General features: G+C 63.7%; 1 protein-coding gene across 1 annotated transcript in view; it reads right to left on the reverse strand.

The window, feature by feature from the left end:
• Positions 1–14,712, reverse strand: part of ZNF385C (zinc finger protein 385C) — a gene marked incomplete at its 3' end in the record, with an annotated part of 78,615 nt that extends 63,903 nt beyond the window's left edge. Inside the window, exon 1 of the mRNA XM_082331983.1 lies at positions 14,548–14,712. Within this exon, the coding sequence (XP_082188109.1) occupies positions 14,548–14,584 (37 nt within the window). The 5' untranslated portion in view covers positions 14,585–14,712. The remainder of the gene's footprint in view (positions 1–14,547) is intronic.
• Positions 14,713–17,184: the final 2,472 nt, after the last annotated feature.

The raw sequence follows: 17,184 nt of genomic DNA on the forward strand, positions 1-17,184 counted from the left end.
GATAAGCGTGGCCTGAATTAGTCACCTCCTCTCCGCACGCTGTTTTGGTTTCTTCAGTTATCTCCGAGCTCGGCAGCCCGTGGCTCCCGCGCGGCGGCTGGACTCGCTCCCCCGCCTTTGCAGCGCCGGGATAAAGGTGCAGGAACCCAGCCGCCGCAGCGTGAGCATCCTTTGCTGTAGCAGAGGTCGCCAGTGTCAGGAGACAAGCACGTGTGGCCAATTAAACTGAGAAACCTTTGCTCTGAGAAGGCAGCAAGTGTTGGCTGGCAGCGCAGGTGGCAGCTCTAATATTTATTTGGGCAGCACCATTAACGTTATTTAATGAGCTCTAGTGGGTCAGCTTTCCTGTTTGAAAGGAATTCGTAAATGGACTCATGAAAAGTTGCTTGTCTCCCCGCCATGGAAAACACGTGGACACGGGCTGCGAGGAACCGGCCCCGGGCACGCTGAGCTGTGCACTGTACGTGCCGCAGACGGCTCGCTGCAGGGCCGGGGGAGGCTCCATCAGGTTTGTAACAGCACAACGCTCAGGTCCCGTCTCAGGCTCGGCTGGGGCAGGAGGGACCGGTGACGGGACTGGGGCTCACCCCCAGCACTCAGTGACAACTTGCCCCTTTCCTTTCCCACTCCAGCCCCGGGTGCCGCAGCTCTGCACCCGCTCTGCAACGCGGCACCAGAGGGGACAAGGAGCCCGTCACCGTCCCATGGCCAGGAGAGAGCTCGAGCGGTTACAGGGTCCCCACAGGGTGCTGGGGCACCCGCAGGAGCCTCGCTCGGCCCCGTGCAAGCCAAGGCACCCGGTGCCCGCCTCCCTCCCGCGCATCGGCGCTGAACGGGAAAGATCTCCCTCCTCTGCCGCTCACCTGCCTCCCACACCGCCCAGCATGCGTGACGCCGTGATTGCTGCAGCACTGGCACCGCAGGGGCTGCCTTGCTGTCACCGGGTGGTGCCTGGCACAGGGGGGATGGCAGGGCTGGGCACAGACGGGGCAGCTCACACCAACCCCTGTGCGTGGCTGATGAGCGGCACGGGAGCCGTGTTCGGAGGAGAGGCTGGTTCTTCTGTGGGGGCATTCCCAGGGCGAAGCTTGGGAGCTGCCGTTCCTCCAGCCGGGCACAAGATGCAGCCCTGCGCTTGGCACTGCCCACCAGCGAATTCCAGGTGACGGGAAACACGGTGGCGAGGTGGCCCAGGCAGAGGTGCTGGCAAGTCCACCTCCCGGGATGCACAGCCGCCAGACGACACGGTCCCTCCGTGCCAAGGGTCTGAGCGTGTTCATGAGCGGGCGCCGTGCCACCCTCGCGGATGGGCTCGGGGGAGGCAGCCAAGGCACGGTCCTGCAGGCTGCCTCGGGGGTGCGTGCGGGGGCCAGCATCCCAACGGGAACCCCAGCAGCCAGCCCATTGCCAGAGCTCGCCGCTCCCCCGGGGCAAGCGTTGCTCCCGGGCGGATGGGAGCCGGAGGGGCAGCACGTGCTCCAAACAGGGATGTGCAGGAGGGCGGGAGAGGGGCTCCTCCTTTCGGCCCCAGCACGCGTGCCCCCACGCTGGCTGCAGCCCTGTGCTACCCAGATGCTCGCTAACCAGGGAGGGCGGCTGGAGCATCGCCGAGCGGCAGGCGTGCAGCGTGCCAGCCCTGCGCCAGGCAGCAAACCCCGCAGCGCCTGCGCCCCGCGCCCACCCCACCGAGCCCGGCACTGCCCTGGCACCGACTGCAGCCACCCAGGGCCCCGGGTGCACAGGGACATGAGCGGAGGACAGCAGCAAAAGGCTCGTCTCTGCTGGCAGCTGGCGAGAGGTGGAGGCGTTGCTGTTATGAAAACATGCGAGGGCTGTGTCTGAAAACATTGCAAGGAGCCAGCTACATAAATAGGCCCTTTATGGCTCTTCCCTGCTCTGAGACAGGCCCTTTCACATGCGCTTGGCTCCGGCATGGCGGGGCTACTCGGCTAAAAGAGCTCTTCGTGTTGGGCGCGGGGGGACACACAGGGAGGCACCAGCAGCCGGGAAGGCTGAGAGCCGCGGCGCAGCAGAGCTGCCCGGCCCAGCCCCACCACGCCGGCACCCACCCAGGATGGGAGAAAAGCTGGTTTGGGGCAGGTCAGAGGACAGCAGCGATGGGGACGGCCAGGTCCAGCACCGAGTGAGCCGATGGGCTTCAGAGATGCCATGGGGTGCCCAGCCAGGAGCATCCTGTGCCGCCCCGGGGCATCCCTCGCGGCGAGGCTGGGCTCCAGGGCAGGACACCCCCTGCTCCAGCCGGTCCCCTCTAGCCCAGGCGGCACGGCACCAGCAGATTAAGGGCCCATCCATGGCCCAGTCCCACCCTGCTTTGCACCAAACCCAGAGAGGCCCCCGCTCCATGCACACAGATGTGATTTGCAGACTCGGGGCTACCCTGCAGCTCCCTTCTCCCCCGCAGCAATCGCCCTCCCGTGAGAGCAAGCCTCTTCCAGGACGGAGCAGCCGATGCTGAGCTCCCCATGTGCTCCGCGTGCCGGCACCGTGCTCTGCTGCCTCCCGCTCCCCGGCCCCACCGGCTCCCTGGAAATGGGGCTCTGCAGGGAGCGATTTCCGTCTGGAGATCCCAGCAACGTGACACCCACCCGGCCCCCCAGCAGCACGGGGCCGCAGCCCTGCCAGCATCCCTCCCTCTGCCTTTGCAGCTGCAAATGTGTTGACGCCTGAGCAATAATCTCTCTTTCCTCATCTGAGATGCTCTGGGGGCAAATGGCAGAGCAAAGCGCGCTGCGGTGCCCCAGGAGAAGGTGCCTGCTGGCACCCAGGGCGAGCAGGAGGGGACTGGGGCTTCCCCGGGCCAGGGCAGTGAGCTGTGTTACGGGGGGAGCCCGCAGCCCTGGCTCCCACCGTACGCCTTCGCAGGCAGGTTTGCAGCCCTGACTCAGTCCTTTCTCAGGACTTCCAGGTCACACACTTGAGAAAGAAGCGTGGCAAATCCCGGCTCTCCAGCAGGATTTTCTGCTTGAAGGACAAGAGCCTCTGGCTCAGGTGATGGGGACAGGAGGCAGCTTTGCTTTCCCGAGTCCCAGGATCTCGGACGTGCCTCCACCGTGGTCCCCCACCCACGGTTCCAACCCCCAGCACCCCTTCCCGAGCAGGGGGTGCTCCCGCCACACCAGCACCCCGTGGAAAAGCGGCTCGTGTCCCTAAGCAGGAGCTGCGATGCCCGCGGAGAGGGGCAGGGACCAGGACACAGTGACCCACGCTGTCACGGGACACGGGCAGCAGCTGCTCCGCTGCCACCACCTCCGCAGGGAGCACACCTCGGCGCCGCAGCACGTGGGCGCTATTAATTAAAGGTTTCGTTAGGGAGTCGTCATTAATTGAGCACCTCCGGTGGCCATAGAGCCCGATGACCCATCTGGTGTCAGAAGCTGTGCATGCAGCAGCTCTTTATTTCTTTCGGCCCCATCTATTTAAGGCGATTACGATTCAGTTTATGCCCCCTCAGCAGCGAACGTCCCCCCAGTGTGGGAAAGCTGGTGACTAAAGCAGCGGGTGAATGATTAGTGACTCAGTGGATAATTTTGCTCATCTCGTGGCTTTTTTTAGCACAGGGCGGACAGAGCTCGCGCAGCAAACCCTCGCCCGGCACCGCCACCGCTCCCACGCCCACGGGCGTCCCAGCACCGGGCTGCCCACCTGGGCTGGGCAGCTGTGGCAGACAAGTGTCCGCTTGATGCAGTTCTCCGGAAAACAGGGAGAAGAAATCAGACAACGCTGCCAAGGGCTTTGGCTGTTTCTTAATTCTCCCTTTTATTTTTTCCTTTACAACCTGGGAAAAGGAAAGGGGAGTGCTACAGCCCCGGTTAGCCGGGAGGCGCGGGCAGCCCCGGCAGCGCCCGCGGCACAGTTCGCACCGCGCTGGAGCTGACCCGGCAGCAGCTTTTGTCAAGAGCAAAGCACTAAGCTCTTGTCTTAGTGGTAACTGATGTCTGAAAACACCAGGTGCCGGCTTGAATTAACAAGCTCTTTGAGCTGGAATTCTGCTGCGAAACAAGCCAACGCCAGGGCGAACGCCGCCGGAGAGAACCTCTGCCCGTGCCATCTGCAGCGGCAGCGCGGGGGCACTGGCCCTGCCCAGACCGCACGGGCAGCCCAAGGACCGCGCAAGCGGCTGCGTCCTGGCGGGCTGGGACGATGACAGGGACGTGTCAGGAATTTCTTCTCATCTTTACAGACAGGGCAGCCGCGGCACATCAGCCGCCCGAGCGCTGAAGCCTGACGCGGTGAGAGCCGGGTCCAGCCCTGGGTGGCTCCGTGCCCGGCAGTGCTAACCCCGCTGCCAGTGTCTCCTCTGGGTGATCCGCACAGGAGCAGAAGTTGAGATCCACATCCTTGGCACCGTCACCACGCCTGCACTGATGCCCCTGCACCCCAGCTCAGCCACCCCCAGGTCCCCAGTCCCACCTCCCCGGCACAGGGTCATTGGCAGGTGGTCCCTGCACCAGTGCGGCCAGTGAAACCAGTGCCGGCTGCTCCTGTCTTCCCCGGGGCGCTGCTGGTGTTGATGGCAGACGGTGACCCAGCATCGCCAAACGGTCCCATGGGCCGGACCGCCAAGGCCCCAGAGCAGCTCCGGCCATCGGGGGGGCACGGGGGGGCGGGAATTGCTGCCTCCCTAAAGTGGCTTCATTCTCACTCTAATGATTTCCCAGCTGCTTCCCCATTTTAGCTGATAATGGGACTTCACCATCTATCTGGGTTTGAGCGTTGCTTGCCTTGTTCAAGCTGAAGAAAATCAATTCCCCTCTCACTCAAGTCTTTCCAAGACAGATGAACTGAAGATTGCGCCTGCCTGAGGAAAATATTTATTCAGCCTGGGAAGAGATTTACTTTTGAACCTTCTATAAATACAGCTGAGGGCACTGATTTAATCCCTTACGAGAAGACCTAATTTTATTTGTTTTATGTTTTAAAAGATCCTCCCTTTTCCAACGCCTTGTCAGCAGGTGAAGAAAGGCAGAAATTCTGGCACCCGCCTCAGCAATGGGCAGAGGGCTCCGGACCGCGGCCGTGGGTGCCGGGGTGCCCGTGCACGGTCCCACAGCGAGACGGGGCTCGGTGGCGCTGGGGAAAGGCTGAGACCCCTGCGCCGCCGAGGTCTGGGCTCTCTGGGGCCTTCCTGCTCTTGGTTACTGATTTACACCCCATCGCAGCGCTGCCGCGGGCCGGGGCAGGCAGAGAGAGGCCATGCTCTCCATGGAGACATCTTTGTGACCCTGCCTGCCCTGCCCGCACAAGGCGTCCCGTGCTGGGGGCAGAGCCCACCGCCCTGCCCGCCTCGCCGCGGCCGCTGCCCGCCCCCACGCACGACCCTCTGCAGCCCCCCGGGACCGGTGACCGCCTTCCCGCAGCCACGTCCCCCCCGTCCACGCGAGCCCCCCAGGACCGGCCACCCCTTCGCTCCAACCGCAGCCAAAATGGGCTTCGTGCGCCGCATGCTAATCAGTATTCAAATGGGCCGGCTCCTTGTTAGCGATGCAGCTGGCGCTTTGCCATGAGCCAGCGCCTCTCCCCGTCACCCGCCCCGCAGAGGTGACGTGCCGAGCGGGGACCCTGCTCAGGACTGCGGCTTCACGCCAGCCCTGACCCCCCAGGAGTTCTGCCGCCTGCCAGCATCTCACCAGCGCGTGCCACCGCCTTCCTCGCCAAAGAGGGGATGTGCCCAAGTCCTTCAGAGGGGAAAAGTTCCCAAGGACGAATGGAAAAGCTTTCCCCCTGCTAAGCAGAGGCCAAAGCCAGGCAGGCGCTGGAGCCGGCTCTCCTGCTGCCAGCGCCCATCTCAGCGCTTCGTTGGGCCACGCTCGCGCTGCCCGGAGCCCCCTGCCCGCGCAGGCAGCGCGGGCGCTGCAGCAGCGCCGGCATCACTCGAGCATCCGGAGGTGCAGGTGGCTGCCGGGTTCCTGTAAATCCCTTTGGCTCATCTGCCGCCTAAACCGGCACTCATCCTGCCCTGCGAGCTCCCGGCCCCGCAACGCCGCTGCCTGCCAGCGGTAATGGAGCAGCACGAATAATCTCCCCTCCGCGTCTGGCCGGGGACGCGAGATACAGGCACGGATTAAAACGCCGGGATGCCCATCCCAGGTCCCTCCCTGAGCTCCACAGCAGCTCCCGGCCAGGAGCGAGCTCACGCGCGGCCACGGGATGAACGGCCTGAGCCCCAGCTTGGACGAGGGGCTTGCGGTGTTCCCACTTGGAAGGCTGCCATCCCCACCCCACGCGAGGCTCCTCCGAAGGCACAGCATGCCCTACACCATGACTGGCTCACTAATTTGACACACTTATTAAATTGCTATTATGCCTGTTTGCTAATTACCTCCTCTGCAAACTGGAGAGGACAGAAATTTGACATTGAGCTGTGAAAATCTGCAACCCTACGGATGCTGGCTGGGCATAGGGTGCCCAGCGGGGCTGGGGGGCGAGCGGGGGACTGGAAACACAGCGGCTGCTGAAGCACCCCGGCCTGCCCCACCCGCCGCAGCCCCACGGCCCGACCGCTGCTGCCGCCCCGCGCTGCTGTGGGACGGGGAGCGGTGACCCCAGGAGCCCCGGTGAACCCCCAGCACCGCGTCCCTGGGGCGTCAGAGCTGCCCTTCCCGCACCCTGCGCCTCCCGGAGCACAGATTAATCTGGGTGCGCTTTAATCCTCTAAAACCCTTTCGTAACAGCGCTCAAAAATAAGCCTGGAGAGTTCCTAATACTTCTTGAAAATTTGGAGTTGGGATATTTATAGGCTCTGCCCTTGCGTGCGACGAAGCGTGCTCAGCGATGGGTGGGAGGGCTCTGCTGCCGGGGGGCACCCGCTGCCGGGCCCCCAGGGTCACCCCCCAGCCCTGCCAGGATCCCGTGCTGTGCCGCTCCCCGTCTCCCGCCAGCTCGGTAACAAGCTTTCCTTGTTTGGGATTTTTATTTTTCTTTCCTAAAAACATCGCAGGGCTCCTCAGAAGAAACTCTGGCTCCCAGCGCACAGTCAGGCTCTGTGCTGAGATGCCTCCAGCACTTCAAACGAATGCAAAGCAGCGGCGCTCCTGACCAAGATAAACAGTGTCTGTGCGTGCGTCCCGCAGCACGCGTTCCCTGGGAGGATGAGGGCAGGGTGAGGGGAGATGATAAACAGTAATGGGAAAAGTGACGCTTCAAAAAAAAAAAAAAACAAAAACAGCCTGGAGGAGCCCAGCCCCCCCCGGGCTGCGGTTGTTTCGCTTCCCGATGAACAACCGACCCCCCGAAGGCTGGGGCTGCGCGGGGCAGGAGCGCAGTGACACACTTGAGGCACCCGGCTGCTCCGCTTCGCTCTCCGGGAAGGCGACACGAGGTGTGTGTCCCCAGGGACCGGCGTGGTCCCCATCAGCATCTCCTCCACCAGGCTCAGCACAAGGACGAAGAGCCGGAAAGGTCCTGGAGAACCGATTCCCCTCCTGCGCGGCGAAATCTGCTTTGGCGACGAGCGGCGCTTGGGCCAGCCCAGCCCTGCGCAGGCCCAGCTTTAGGCAGGGGCTCGCAGGGCTGGCATTGCCCCGGCGGGAACAGGACATCACGTCCTCCGGGCCAGCCCTGACGCCTCCATCTGTCCCAGAGCAGAGCTCTTGGTTTTAAAACTATTAATTCTCATCTGCCATTCTTGTTTTTTATACCTTTGTGACTTGCAGATTAAACGAGGAGAGCGCAGCGGACGGTGTTGGTGCCGGATCAAGGAGCGGCACAAAGCCTTCAATTACTTCTCCACTAACGTGGCGGGAATTCTTGCTGAAGATCCGTACCCACGAATTACTGCCTGGGCTCACCGAGAATTACTGAAGCAGAGTCATGTGGGGAGCCAAATACCAAAGCTCTGTGCAACATCGGGTGCCAGAAATTACCCACATCCACAAAAACCCGCAGGGAGCCGCTCGGTCAGGGCCAGCGAGAAACATCCGCACGCAGAGCTCCGACGCCGTCTCCAGCGCAGGGGCGGTTCAACGTCGCTGTGCCGGAGGGACGCGCCGCGCAGGGCAGAGCCAGGGCGCTTCATCGGCAGGGCTGCTGCCATCTCCCCTTGGGAAGCAGAGGCCACGCAGCGCCGGCCGGCGGGGTGGCGATGGGGCAGAGCAGCCGGGCGAGGGGCTCCCCGGCTGCCGGCAGGGAAGAGGGGTCAGCTCCCCCGCACGCATCCCTCTCTTGCGGGGACGGACCTGGCTGCTGACAGGAGGCTCCTGCTCCGCTTGCCAGCGGGAGCGTTGCAGCGAGCCCTGCCAGCCCGCGGGCCGCCGGCCAGGCACACAGAAACCCTGGGGAACCAGCCCCCCCGAAGGCTGCGGCACCCGGCAGGGCCCTGCCATGGGCACCACCCCCGGGAACTGCTGCTGCCCGGAGGAGGAGAGAGCTTGAAGGGTTGAGACCAGAATTCCCTCTGGGCGCTGCAGCTCTCCCACCTGCGGCCGGAATGAATGCCCAGGCAGGATGGGGCCAGGACCTGTCCAGCTCCATCCCTCTTCCAAAGGCAGCTGGCCAGGAGGCTGCAGTCCCACTGTGAGGTCTGGTTGCCAGTAACCACTCTGGTGGTCACTGGCACCTCTGCCATGCCAGTCCTGGGCTCGGTGGGGTCCCGGGAGCAGCCAGATGGCCAGGGCGGCAACACCACAGCACCTGCACGGCCCAGGTCACCATCCCACATCTCCTGCTCCAAGAGACAAAGGAAAAAAATAACCCCAAAAAGCTCTTGGCCCTTTGCCATGCAGTTTTGCAAAAAGGTGACCTGCTGCTCCCCGCGGCAGTGGGCTGCGGTACTTTTCCCAGTTCAAATGCAGCAGAGGTCTCAAAGAGCTGGGAGGTGAAAGGAAGGTGAGACACAGCCTCTGATCTTACGCTGGCGAAACCCACCCCATCTTCAACAGCTCCTTCATCCCCCGCCGATGCGGAGCAAGAGCCAGTGACCAGACGTCAGAGCCAGAAATACCCAAATGGGAAATGAAGCGCTGGGCAGAGCCCTGCCAGGCGGGCGGCCGGTGGCATCGGCCCTGCGGTGCTGCGTCAGCCCGGACCCCTCCCAGAGATGCCCCAGCTCGTCCCCTGCGTGGTGGGCCCGAGGCAGACTCCTGCTCGCAGGCGGAGGAGTCGGCAGAGCTCGCTCTGCCAGCCCAGACTGAGCTATGGCAAAGTGATAAACCCCACGTATATTGTCCTTCATCCTTCCCAGCTCCCCGGGGCTCCTCGACCTGCCGATACCGGGTGACTCCCACATCCTTGGAGACGCACCGCGTTGGGCTGGGAGCAGGAGGAACAGCCTGCACGGAGCGGGTCTGGGGGACCGGCGGGGCGCGCGTGCCACGCTGACACACACGGACCAAAGCCGGCATCGCGCGGGCTCCCGCTGACTGCCAGGTCTGCCTGGTCCAGGAGAGGAGGAAAACCAGCCCGGTGCGGGGATCCGTTCGGATGGAGCAGAGAGTGCAGGGAGCAAGACAGCAGCAGGAGCCCTGAAGGACCTTGGCAAAGGACCCTCTGCTCCCCATGGCCACGCTGAGCAGGACCCAGCAGCCCCTGTCCCGCAGGCACCTCCCCTCCGTGGGGGAAAAGCATCTCTGCAAGCAAGCCCAGAGCCCATGGAGTGCGAAATGACAGCCTGGCCTCAGAGCCAAACTGAGCAAAAGCCAGATTGGTTTAATTCCTCCAGGATCAAACCCGTTGGCCAAAGGAGCCCGCAGGAGGTGGCACGGATGCCTGCCTCCTCGGCACCCCGGCTGCTGCAGCCCTTACAGAGGCTGGTGCAGCTGGAGCAGCTCCTGTCTTCAGGCAGATACGGGCACGGATTAGGACTTAACCTCAAAATGTTTCCCTTGCAATTTCCAAGTGATCTTTCTTATCAACTAATTAAAAAATTTCCATAATTAGGCCAGGGAAAATCACGACTCAGGAACGTTCCCATTTCAAAGCAGCACAGATCTGTTCCGCACTGAGGGCTCGGAGCCCCAGCCGGAGCCAGGCTGCCCCACAGACTCAGCCCAGACTCGCCCCGTTTGGGCTCTGCAGCCCCAGGGAAGGGCCCGGCGATTTGCTCGGCCCCGCGGGAGCCGGGGGTCCCCACGCCGCTCCGCTGCCTTAGCCCCTGCCCTCGCCGCACCGTGGCCCGGGAGCCCACGCGCGGGCAGCACCTCCCCAGGGCCCCACGAGAGCCCCGGCCGCCGGCGGCCCCTCTCCCTGGCGCTCGGCCGCGTATTCATTCTGGCAAAAAGGCTGTTTACATTGCAGGGGGAAAAAAAGTGGTGGGTTTTTTTAAAAAAATAATCCAACTCTAAATGGCCCTCTGACAGCGGGGGGATCCGTCCCTGCGTTCAGACCCTGCGAAGCCGGGGGTGCTCGGGGCAGCCCCCCTCTGCCCCACGGCTCTGCCCGCAGCCCCGGGGCGCTCAGCCCCCGGCCCCTGCCCGCGCCACAGGGCAAGAGCCCGGCCGGCCCCGCCACCCTGGCCCTGGGGGGCGAAAGCGCCCGTCCAGCCCCGCAGCCTGGCCAGGCTGGGCACGCCGGCAGCTTGGCCACGGAAGGACATCGCAATGCCTCCGACAGACAAACCCACGGCATCCCGGGGAGCGCCGGGCGAGCTCCCCGCGGAAAACCGGGACCCTGCCTGGGTACGTCCCGCGCCTGCAGCTCCCCCGCAGAGCGGCTCACGGCTCGAGGAGGCTCCTTAAATGCGCAGGTTCCCTTTTACGACTTGCAAGTAAATTGTTGTGGTTCCAATAAAAAATGAGCACTTGTTACCATGCAGCCGCAGACTGGGTTTCCTTGAGAGCACAGATATAATTCTCGGCAGGGGCTTCCTGGCACATAAATTATGGCACTATTTTGGAGGCAATCTCAGAACATCAGACTAAGAAATAGCCTTTGTACATCACAATATTGTTTCTAAATTGACAAATAGGCCCTCATGGCCCTCATTACTCTGCTCCGGGCACGCGTTTCTGCATTTTTATTTTCACTAGGAATGACGAAGGGGCTGCAGAACCGTGGTCGCTGGATTCGGAAGATTCAAGCACCAGCCCCAGTCAAGCCGAGGAACAAGAAAAGTTTGACGGGATGCGGAGCTCAGCGAGGGGCTCTCCGTTCCCAGGATGTTGAAGTCTAGCCCACTTTGGAGACTGCCCCGAGCTTCCAGGACAGGTTTGCTTCCAGTCCTGGAAATTCAACAGCGTAAAGCAACTCGATTAATGTGTTCAGTACCCGATTGAGAGCATCTGTACAAAGGTCCCTGTTTGTTCAGTAGCAGACTTCTGCTGTGCACTTTTAGAAATACGTAGATCTCCCCAGAAATGCCAGAGAAAAGCCAAAGCGAGGGGGAGATCTCCAGAAATATACCCAATAACCGTCCCAAGAGCAGGGGCCTTTACCAGTGACCAGACGATGTTGAAGGATGCCGGGGCAATGCTTGGGGAGTATTTTTGGGTTGGAAGGGCTGCGGATGGCCACAGCCAGGTGAGCTCCTGGTGCCGCTCTGCCAGGGCTGCGGCATCGCTCCAGGCTCCGCTTGGGAATGCCGGCCCCAGCGCCGACCCGCGGGGATAAACAGCAGGAGGGTGCAGGCGGGAAGGGCTGGGGCAGCTCTGCCCCGGCCTCGTCCGTGCATCGATGGGAGCCTCGTCCCGTGCCACTACGGCCGGGTACGCCGGGCAGCCGACACCAGCCACAAATCAACGGCACAGAGAGCGAAGCAGCCTCCAAACCCGACCCGGCGGGGAGCACTGCAGGCAGGAGGGAAACCCCGCAGTCTTGGGTGCAATGCTGCTGTGCAGCCGGTTCAGTTTTGCGCCTCAGGTTCTGCGGTATTTATACTCTTTCCTGCCAGCAAAAATAGACTCAGCACGCCCGAGTTGGGTGTCTCGCCTCTTTGTGCTGAAAGAGACGGGAGAAGGCAGGCAGGAGGGGAGGGATGGAAAGGCAGCACCGATCCGGCAGCGCACGCTCGAGCAGGACGGCATCTCCTTGCATGGGTTTGCTGCCGGGCTTTGCTGAGCAGCCGGGCCCCAACCGTCACCCACCGCAGCTGGGGGACGCGTCCTGCATGGTCCTGAGCCAGGGACGAGGCCCCGAGGCCAGCGAGCCCCCAGCCCCAACAAATATTTCTTATTCTCAGGACTATTAAACCAACCTCCTGATTTATCCGTACCGGGGGCTGGCTGCTTCGTCAAAGCCGAACATCACTCGAGCGGCCAGCAGCCCGCTCCAGAGACCGAGCCGAGTGCGATGCCAGAGCTCAGGGATGCTCGCGCACAAGACGCCCAGCGGGAAGTCGCAGCGCGGTGTGATGTCCCCACCCTGATAACGCAGAGCCAAGCTCTGTACATCTGCACACCGAGATCCCCATCCAGGATTATAGGAGTCTTTTTTAATGCGCACGGCAGTTACAGAACAAGCAAGAAACCCCCAGCACACGTTACCACCAGCCCGACGCTGAACTCTACACATGGCAGGAGAGTTTCTCGGCAGCAGAGTCACGCCGGCAGCTCCCGAGGGACCGGAGCGGTTCCTCCCGTCCCCACAGAGCCGTTTGCGCCAAGTGGCAAACACCGCTCAGAGAAGCCGACGCCGGGCTGGATGCTCCATCAGAAAACACCTGCAGCCACTTCAAAAAAAAAAAAAGCCAATGATGGTGGATTTGCCTTGCGTTGGCTGCAGAAACTCCTGGCCAGGCTGGCGGCCAGGGACAGAGCCTCATTTATTTGCGGACCGTCACATACAGCGGCACTGCCCATGGATGCTATTTTCAGGCCCCGTGCCCCACATGCAGGCACCGCGGCTTACAGAAAAGATCTCGGCTCCCCGTTCAGACACCCCAGATAATCACGGAGATGAAGACGAATCTTGCGCAGTGCTGAGCAGCTCAAGGCCGGCTCCTGCCTCCCGTTTTCACTGAAAACTGCTGCTGTGCTCCACTCAGGGCAGGGAGCGCTGCCAGCCTGCCCGGGACCCGCGGACGCGTCCAGCCCTCGCAGGAGCGGGCAGCTCGAGCAGCGAAGTGGCAACAGAGGTGACGCTGGTCCCCTTCGCAGCGGTGAATTAACCCAGCAGCCCCTTCAGCCTCCAGGAGCGCAAAGCTGGGCCCTAGACCTCTTACCTTCATGCCGAATCATCTCCTGTATTTAAGATACACTTTTAAGTTTTGCTCTGAAAATAAAAAGCAGCCGCACATGCCGAGGAGAGCCGGGAGCTCAGATCCTGCGCAAGAAGTTGTTTTCCCACACGCATGGCCAGCGCGATCGGTGCTGCCGGCGCTGCCGCTGCGCTGTCGGGGCGGCCACGGGCACGGCCCTGCTCCCCGGGGTGCGCGGGACTTGCTCCCGGGCAGAGGAGAGCTCCAGCCCTACCCCACCCGGCGCACGGCTCATGAAAAGCTTCAGCCATAGCTTGCCGCTGCTTCCAGTTAATAGCAAGGTATATTGATAAAAGCTAAGGCGAGAGCGGGCGATCTTCCAGATGAGGATGCTGCTTCTGTAGCCAAGTTCGCTCCTGCTCGGCGGGTTACGCCGCAGGCGCGTGCCTGGTCAGGAGGACCGTGCTCTGCCCCGGGCTGCAGCCACCCCGAAACACAGCGCTCGCTGCCCAAACCGCTAACAGAAAGCGCTTTTGTAAGGCTTCAATAAAAGTCCTTTTCTTTAAAAGCCGAGTACCCCTTGTGGAGACAGCCAGAAAGCCTCGGCTCCATTTCCAGCACAAACCTCTCCGCGCTCAATCCAAGCAGGGATGCGAGCAGCCGCCGGCGCCCTGCAGCCGAGCCGTGGGACGCGCAGGGTGCGCCGCGCACCCCGACACCCCGAGCAGCGCAGCGGGGCCCAGGCGGGGCCCGCGGACGCGGCCCCACCGCCCACCCGCGGACGCGGCCCCACGGCCCCCCCCGTCGCGCCGCACGCCCCGGCTGCGCGCCGGCACCTTGGCAAACGCCGCCCGGGCCCGGGCGCTGCCGGCAGACCCGAGCCCGCCGCACGCCCGTGGGTGTCACACGCCGTGCACCCCGACGGCGCGGACACCTCGGCAGAGACGAGCTGGGGGGCAGCACCCCCGCCGCCCACCGCGCGGGTCCCGCTCGGCGCGGGAGAGGCAGCCCCAGGCAGGGGAAGGGGCTGCGGCCGGGGCTTCGGCAAAGTTCCGCTGCAGAAGTTTCGCTCCCGACCGGACACCTCCGGCGGGGGAGGTCAGCGGGACCGGGGCTCCGCCGCCCCCGCCGCCCCCGCCGCGGTGCTCGGCGCTGCGCAGCCGGGCTTCCCCTCGGCAGGCGGGAGCCGGGACGGCGAGGGGGGACCGGCGCATCCCGGCCGGGCGCGGCGCAGCATCCCGCGGGCGGCCCCGCCGCCCCTCTCCCGGCCCCGCCGCGCCCCCCCCGCGCATCCCCCCGCCCCGGCAACTTTGCCACGGCCGCAACTCTCCGGGGCCCGCGACCCGGCCGCCGCCGGCCGAGGGGGGGCCGAGGGGGACCGGGGGATACCAAGGGGGGCCGAGGGGGACCGGGGGATACCGAGGGGGACCGGGGGGGCCCGGGCCGCCCGCCCGCCCTACCTGCCCAGCCGCCCGGCTCCGCCGCCGTTTGCAGCATCCTCCCGCCGGCTGCTCGCTCCCGGCTGGGCGAGCGCGCTCCCGGAGGAGGAGGAGGAGGAGGAAGAGGAGGAGGAAGGGGGGGAGGAGGAAGGGGGGGATGAAGGCAGCGCGCGCGCCGCCGCGGTCCCCCCCCGGTGCCGTGCGCCCGCACCGGGTGGGAGGGGGGAACCGGGCGGCGCATCCCGGTGCCGCCTCCCGCCGCCGCGCACCCCTGGGTCCGGTGCCCCGGGCTGGGACAGGGCTGCGGCTGAGCGGGGGCTGGGGAGGGGGCACCCCCGGGGACCCCTGCCCGGCGGAGCTGCCCCGGCCGCCTGGGCACCCCGCGGGAGCACCGTGGCTCCCCGGCCCTTTCGGGGGGCCTGGGGCTCGGTAAGGTGCTGTGGCTGGGAGGAGGGTGACCCAGCAGGGCCGTGGGGAGGGCACCCCCGTTTGGGGGCACAGGGGTGCCCGGTGCCGTGAACGCCACGGAGCACAGAGGGTCAGGTCTCAGCCCCTCATCGCCACGTGCTGGGACGGGGGTCCCCGGTCCCGTAGCCCCGAGCAGACCGGAGCTCTCGGAGGGGACAGGGGAGGTGGCACCCCTGACCCCGCGGAGGCTGCAGGGCTTCGCCGGCGGCAGAGCCCCCGCTCTGACCCAGGCTGCAGCCGCGGCTCCCGTGCCAAGGTCAGCCGGCGGCACGGCCCTGCACCCTGCCCGGGGTGCACAGCCCGGCCCCCGAAGGAGCCGGGGGAGCCCCGCTGCTCCAGGAGGGTGAACGGGAGCCGGGCGGGAGGGGACGGGGGCAGGGGGCCAGCGGGGAGGTGCTGCGTGCTCTGAAGCCATCGTAGCTGGGGTGCAAGGCGGCCGCCAGGCAGAGGCTTCTTTGCTGACATCCAGCTGGCTTGTGCTAAGATCAACATTTTTTTGAGCGCAAAAGCATGTGTTTTCCTATCGTTGTCGTTGTTATTAATATTTTAGCAGCTCCCAGAACCTTTAAGCGAGGCCACACAGTGTTGACATAGAAGAACAGATATAAAAAAGGCCTGCTCCCCGCCCCGAGGAATATATTGTCTAGACACGTTATATAATCACATTTTGCCCTCCTCCAGGACATTTCACAGAGGATCTCAAAGCACTTCGCAAAACTGCTAATTAAGCTTTACAGCCTGGCTGCGGGGGAATTGCTCTGCCCTGCCGGGCTCTCTGGCCAAGAGCACTCTCCTCCAGAACAGACGCACTCAGGGGCTCTCGTCTCCGGGAGCTCTCGCCCGCCGCTGCTGTGCCTCCACTAAAAAGTGGAACTGATGCCAAGATGCAGGAGTCCGCTCAGCCCCGGGCAGCCGCTGGCAGAGGCTGCGGGAAGCGAGGGCAGACCCCGCGCTGCTCCGCGCTCCTCCGAGCGAAGGGCTACGGGCGCAGGAGGGCTCAAGGGCCCCCAGCTGCCAAGGAGGTGGAAACCAGGAGCAGAGAGACCGGGCGTTGTGCTCCCCCCCAGCAGCTCTTTCTAGGCCTCCTGAGCCTGGAACACAAGCTGATGGCCCAGCAGCGCTGGGCTATGCCTGTCCAGACCAAGAGCCCCTGTCCTCGCTGCCACCGGAGCCAGGGTCAGGTGCCGAGGATCGGCAGCGCGGCACCGCCGAGCCTCGGCGTGGCTCTCGTTCTCAATTACTCTGGTTTTTAAGAATCCTTTCTCCAAAGCTTGGTGCATTTATTTGCTGTGCCATCTGATTTTCACAATGTAGGGTGTTTTTTTCTTCCCTATAAATAATTACAGGCACTCTAATGGATCTCAAACCTTGCATTACCTTAGCTGTCAGGAGCTTGGCGATTACGGTGTAGCCTTCCTCTCCAAGGAGCAGAGACAGGGCTGCAGCTCCTCCACAGACTTTTTTCATTGCCATTAACACTTACGGCCTCATCCTTCCTCCATCGCACCACGAGGAAGGGGGCCGGGCTCCCCCCTTCCAGGCGTGGGCACCGGGAACGCAGGGATGAGGCCTCTTGCCCAGCCCACATCTCCGGCGTTCCAGCACTGGGGAGCAGGGATGAGTCGCTCCCCCTCCACAATTGCTGGCTTCCCCCTCCCGAAGGCAGCCGTTCACATCGCTCACAGCCTAATGCAATATTCCTCTTGCCGTCTTTCCCATCTCCTGAAGTTTTCACGGTATATTTAGCAAGCCTGCACGCAGGGATTTTTATAATTAAACTAAACTCCTGCCCGCTGTAGCCTGTCCCTGTGACGGGACTGAGCCGGAGACGCTTCGCTGTGCCAACCAGAGGGAGAATGGCGGGCGGGAGGGAGGAGGCAGCGGTTCCCGCCAGAGCGCCGGGTCGGGTCCCATCGGCTCACGCAAGCCGCGCTCGGCGGGACCCCGGCTCCGCGCCCGCCGAGGGGAGCCCAGCTCCCGCCGAGGGGAGCCCAGCTCCGCCGGGCGCTGGCTCCCCACCGTGCAAACCCACTCTGCTGATGAAGTTCCTCACGAAAACATTTTCACTGCTGTTAACTTCGCTATCCCTTCTTTATTTCCCATACAGCCCTGCCCAGCCCCGTCTCCTTCCCACGCAGACCCAGCCTCAGCTGGCTCAAAACAAACCCTAACAGGCTGCAAATAAACTTG

The sequence above is a fragment of the Platalea leucorodia genome (genome assembly GCF_965183815.1).
Source record: "Platalea leucorodia genome assembly, chromosome: 22".
NCBI classification, from domain to species: domain Eukaryota; kingdom Metazoa; phylum Chordata; class Aves; order Pelecaniformes; family Threskiornithidae; genus Platalea; species Platalea leucorodia.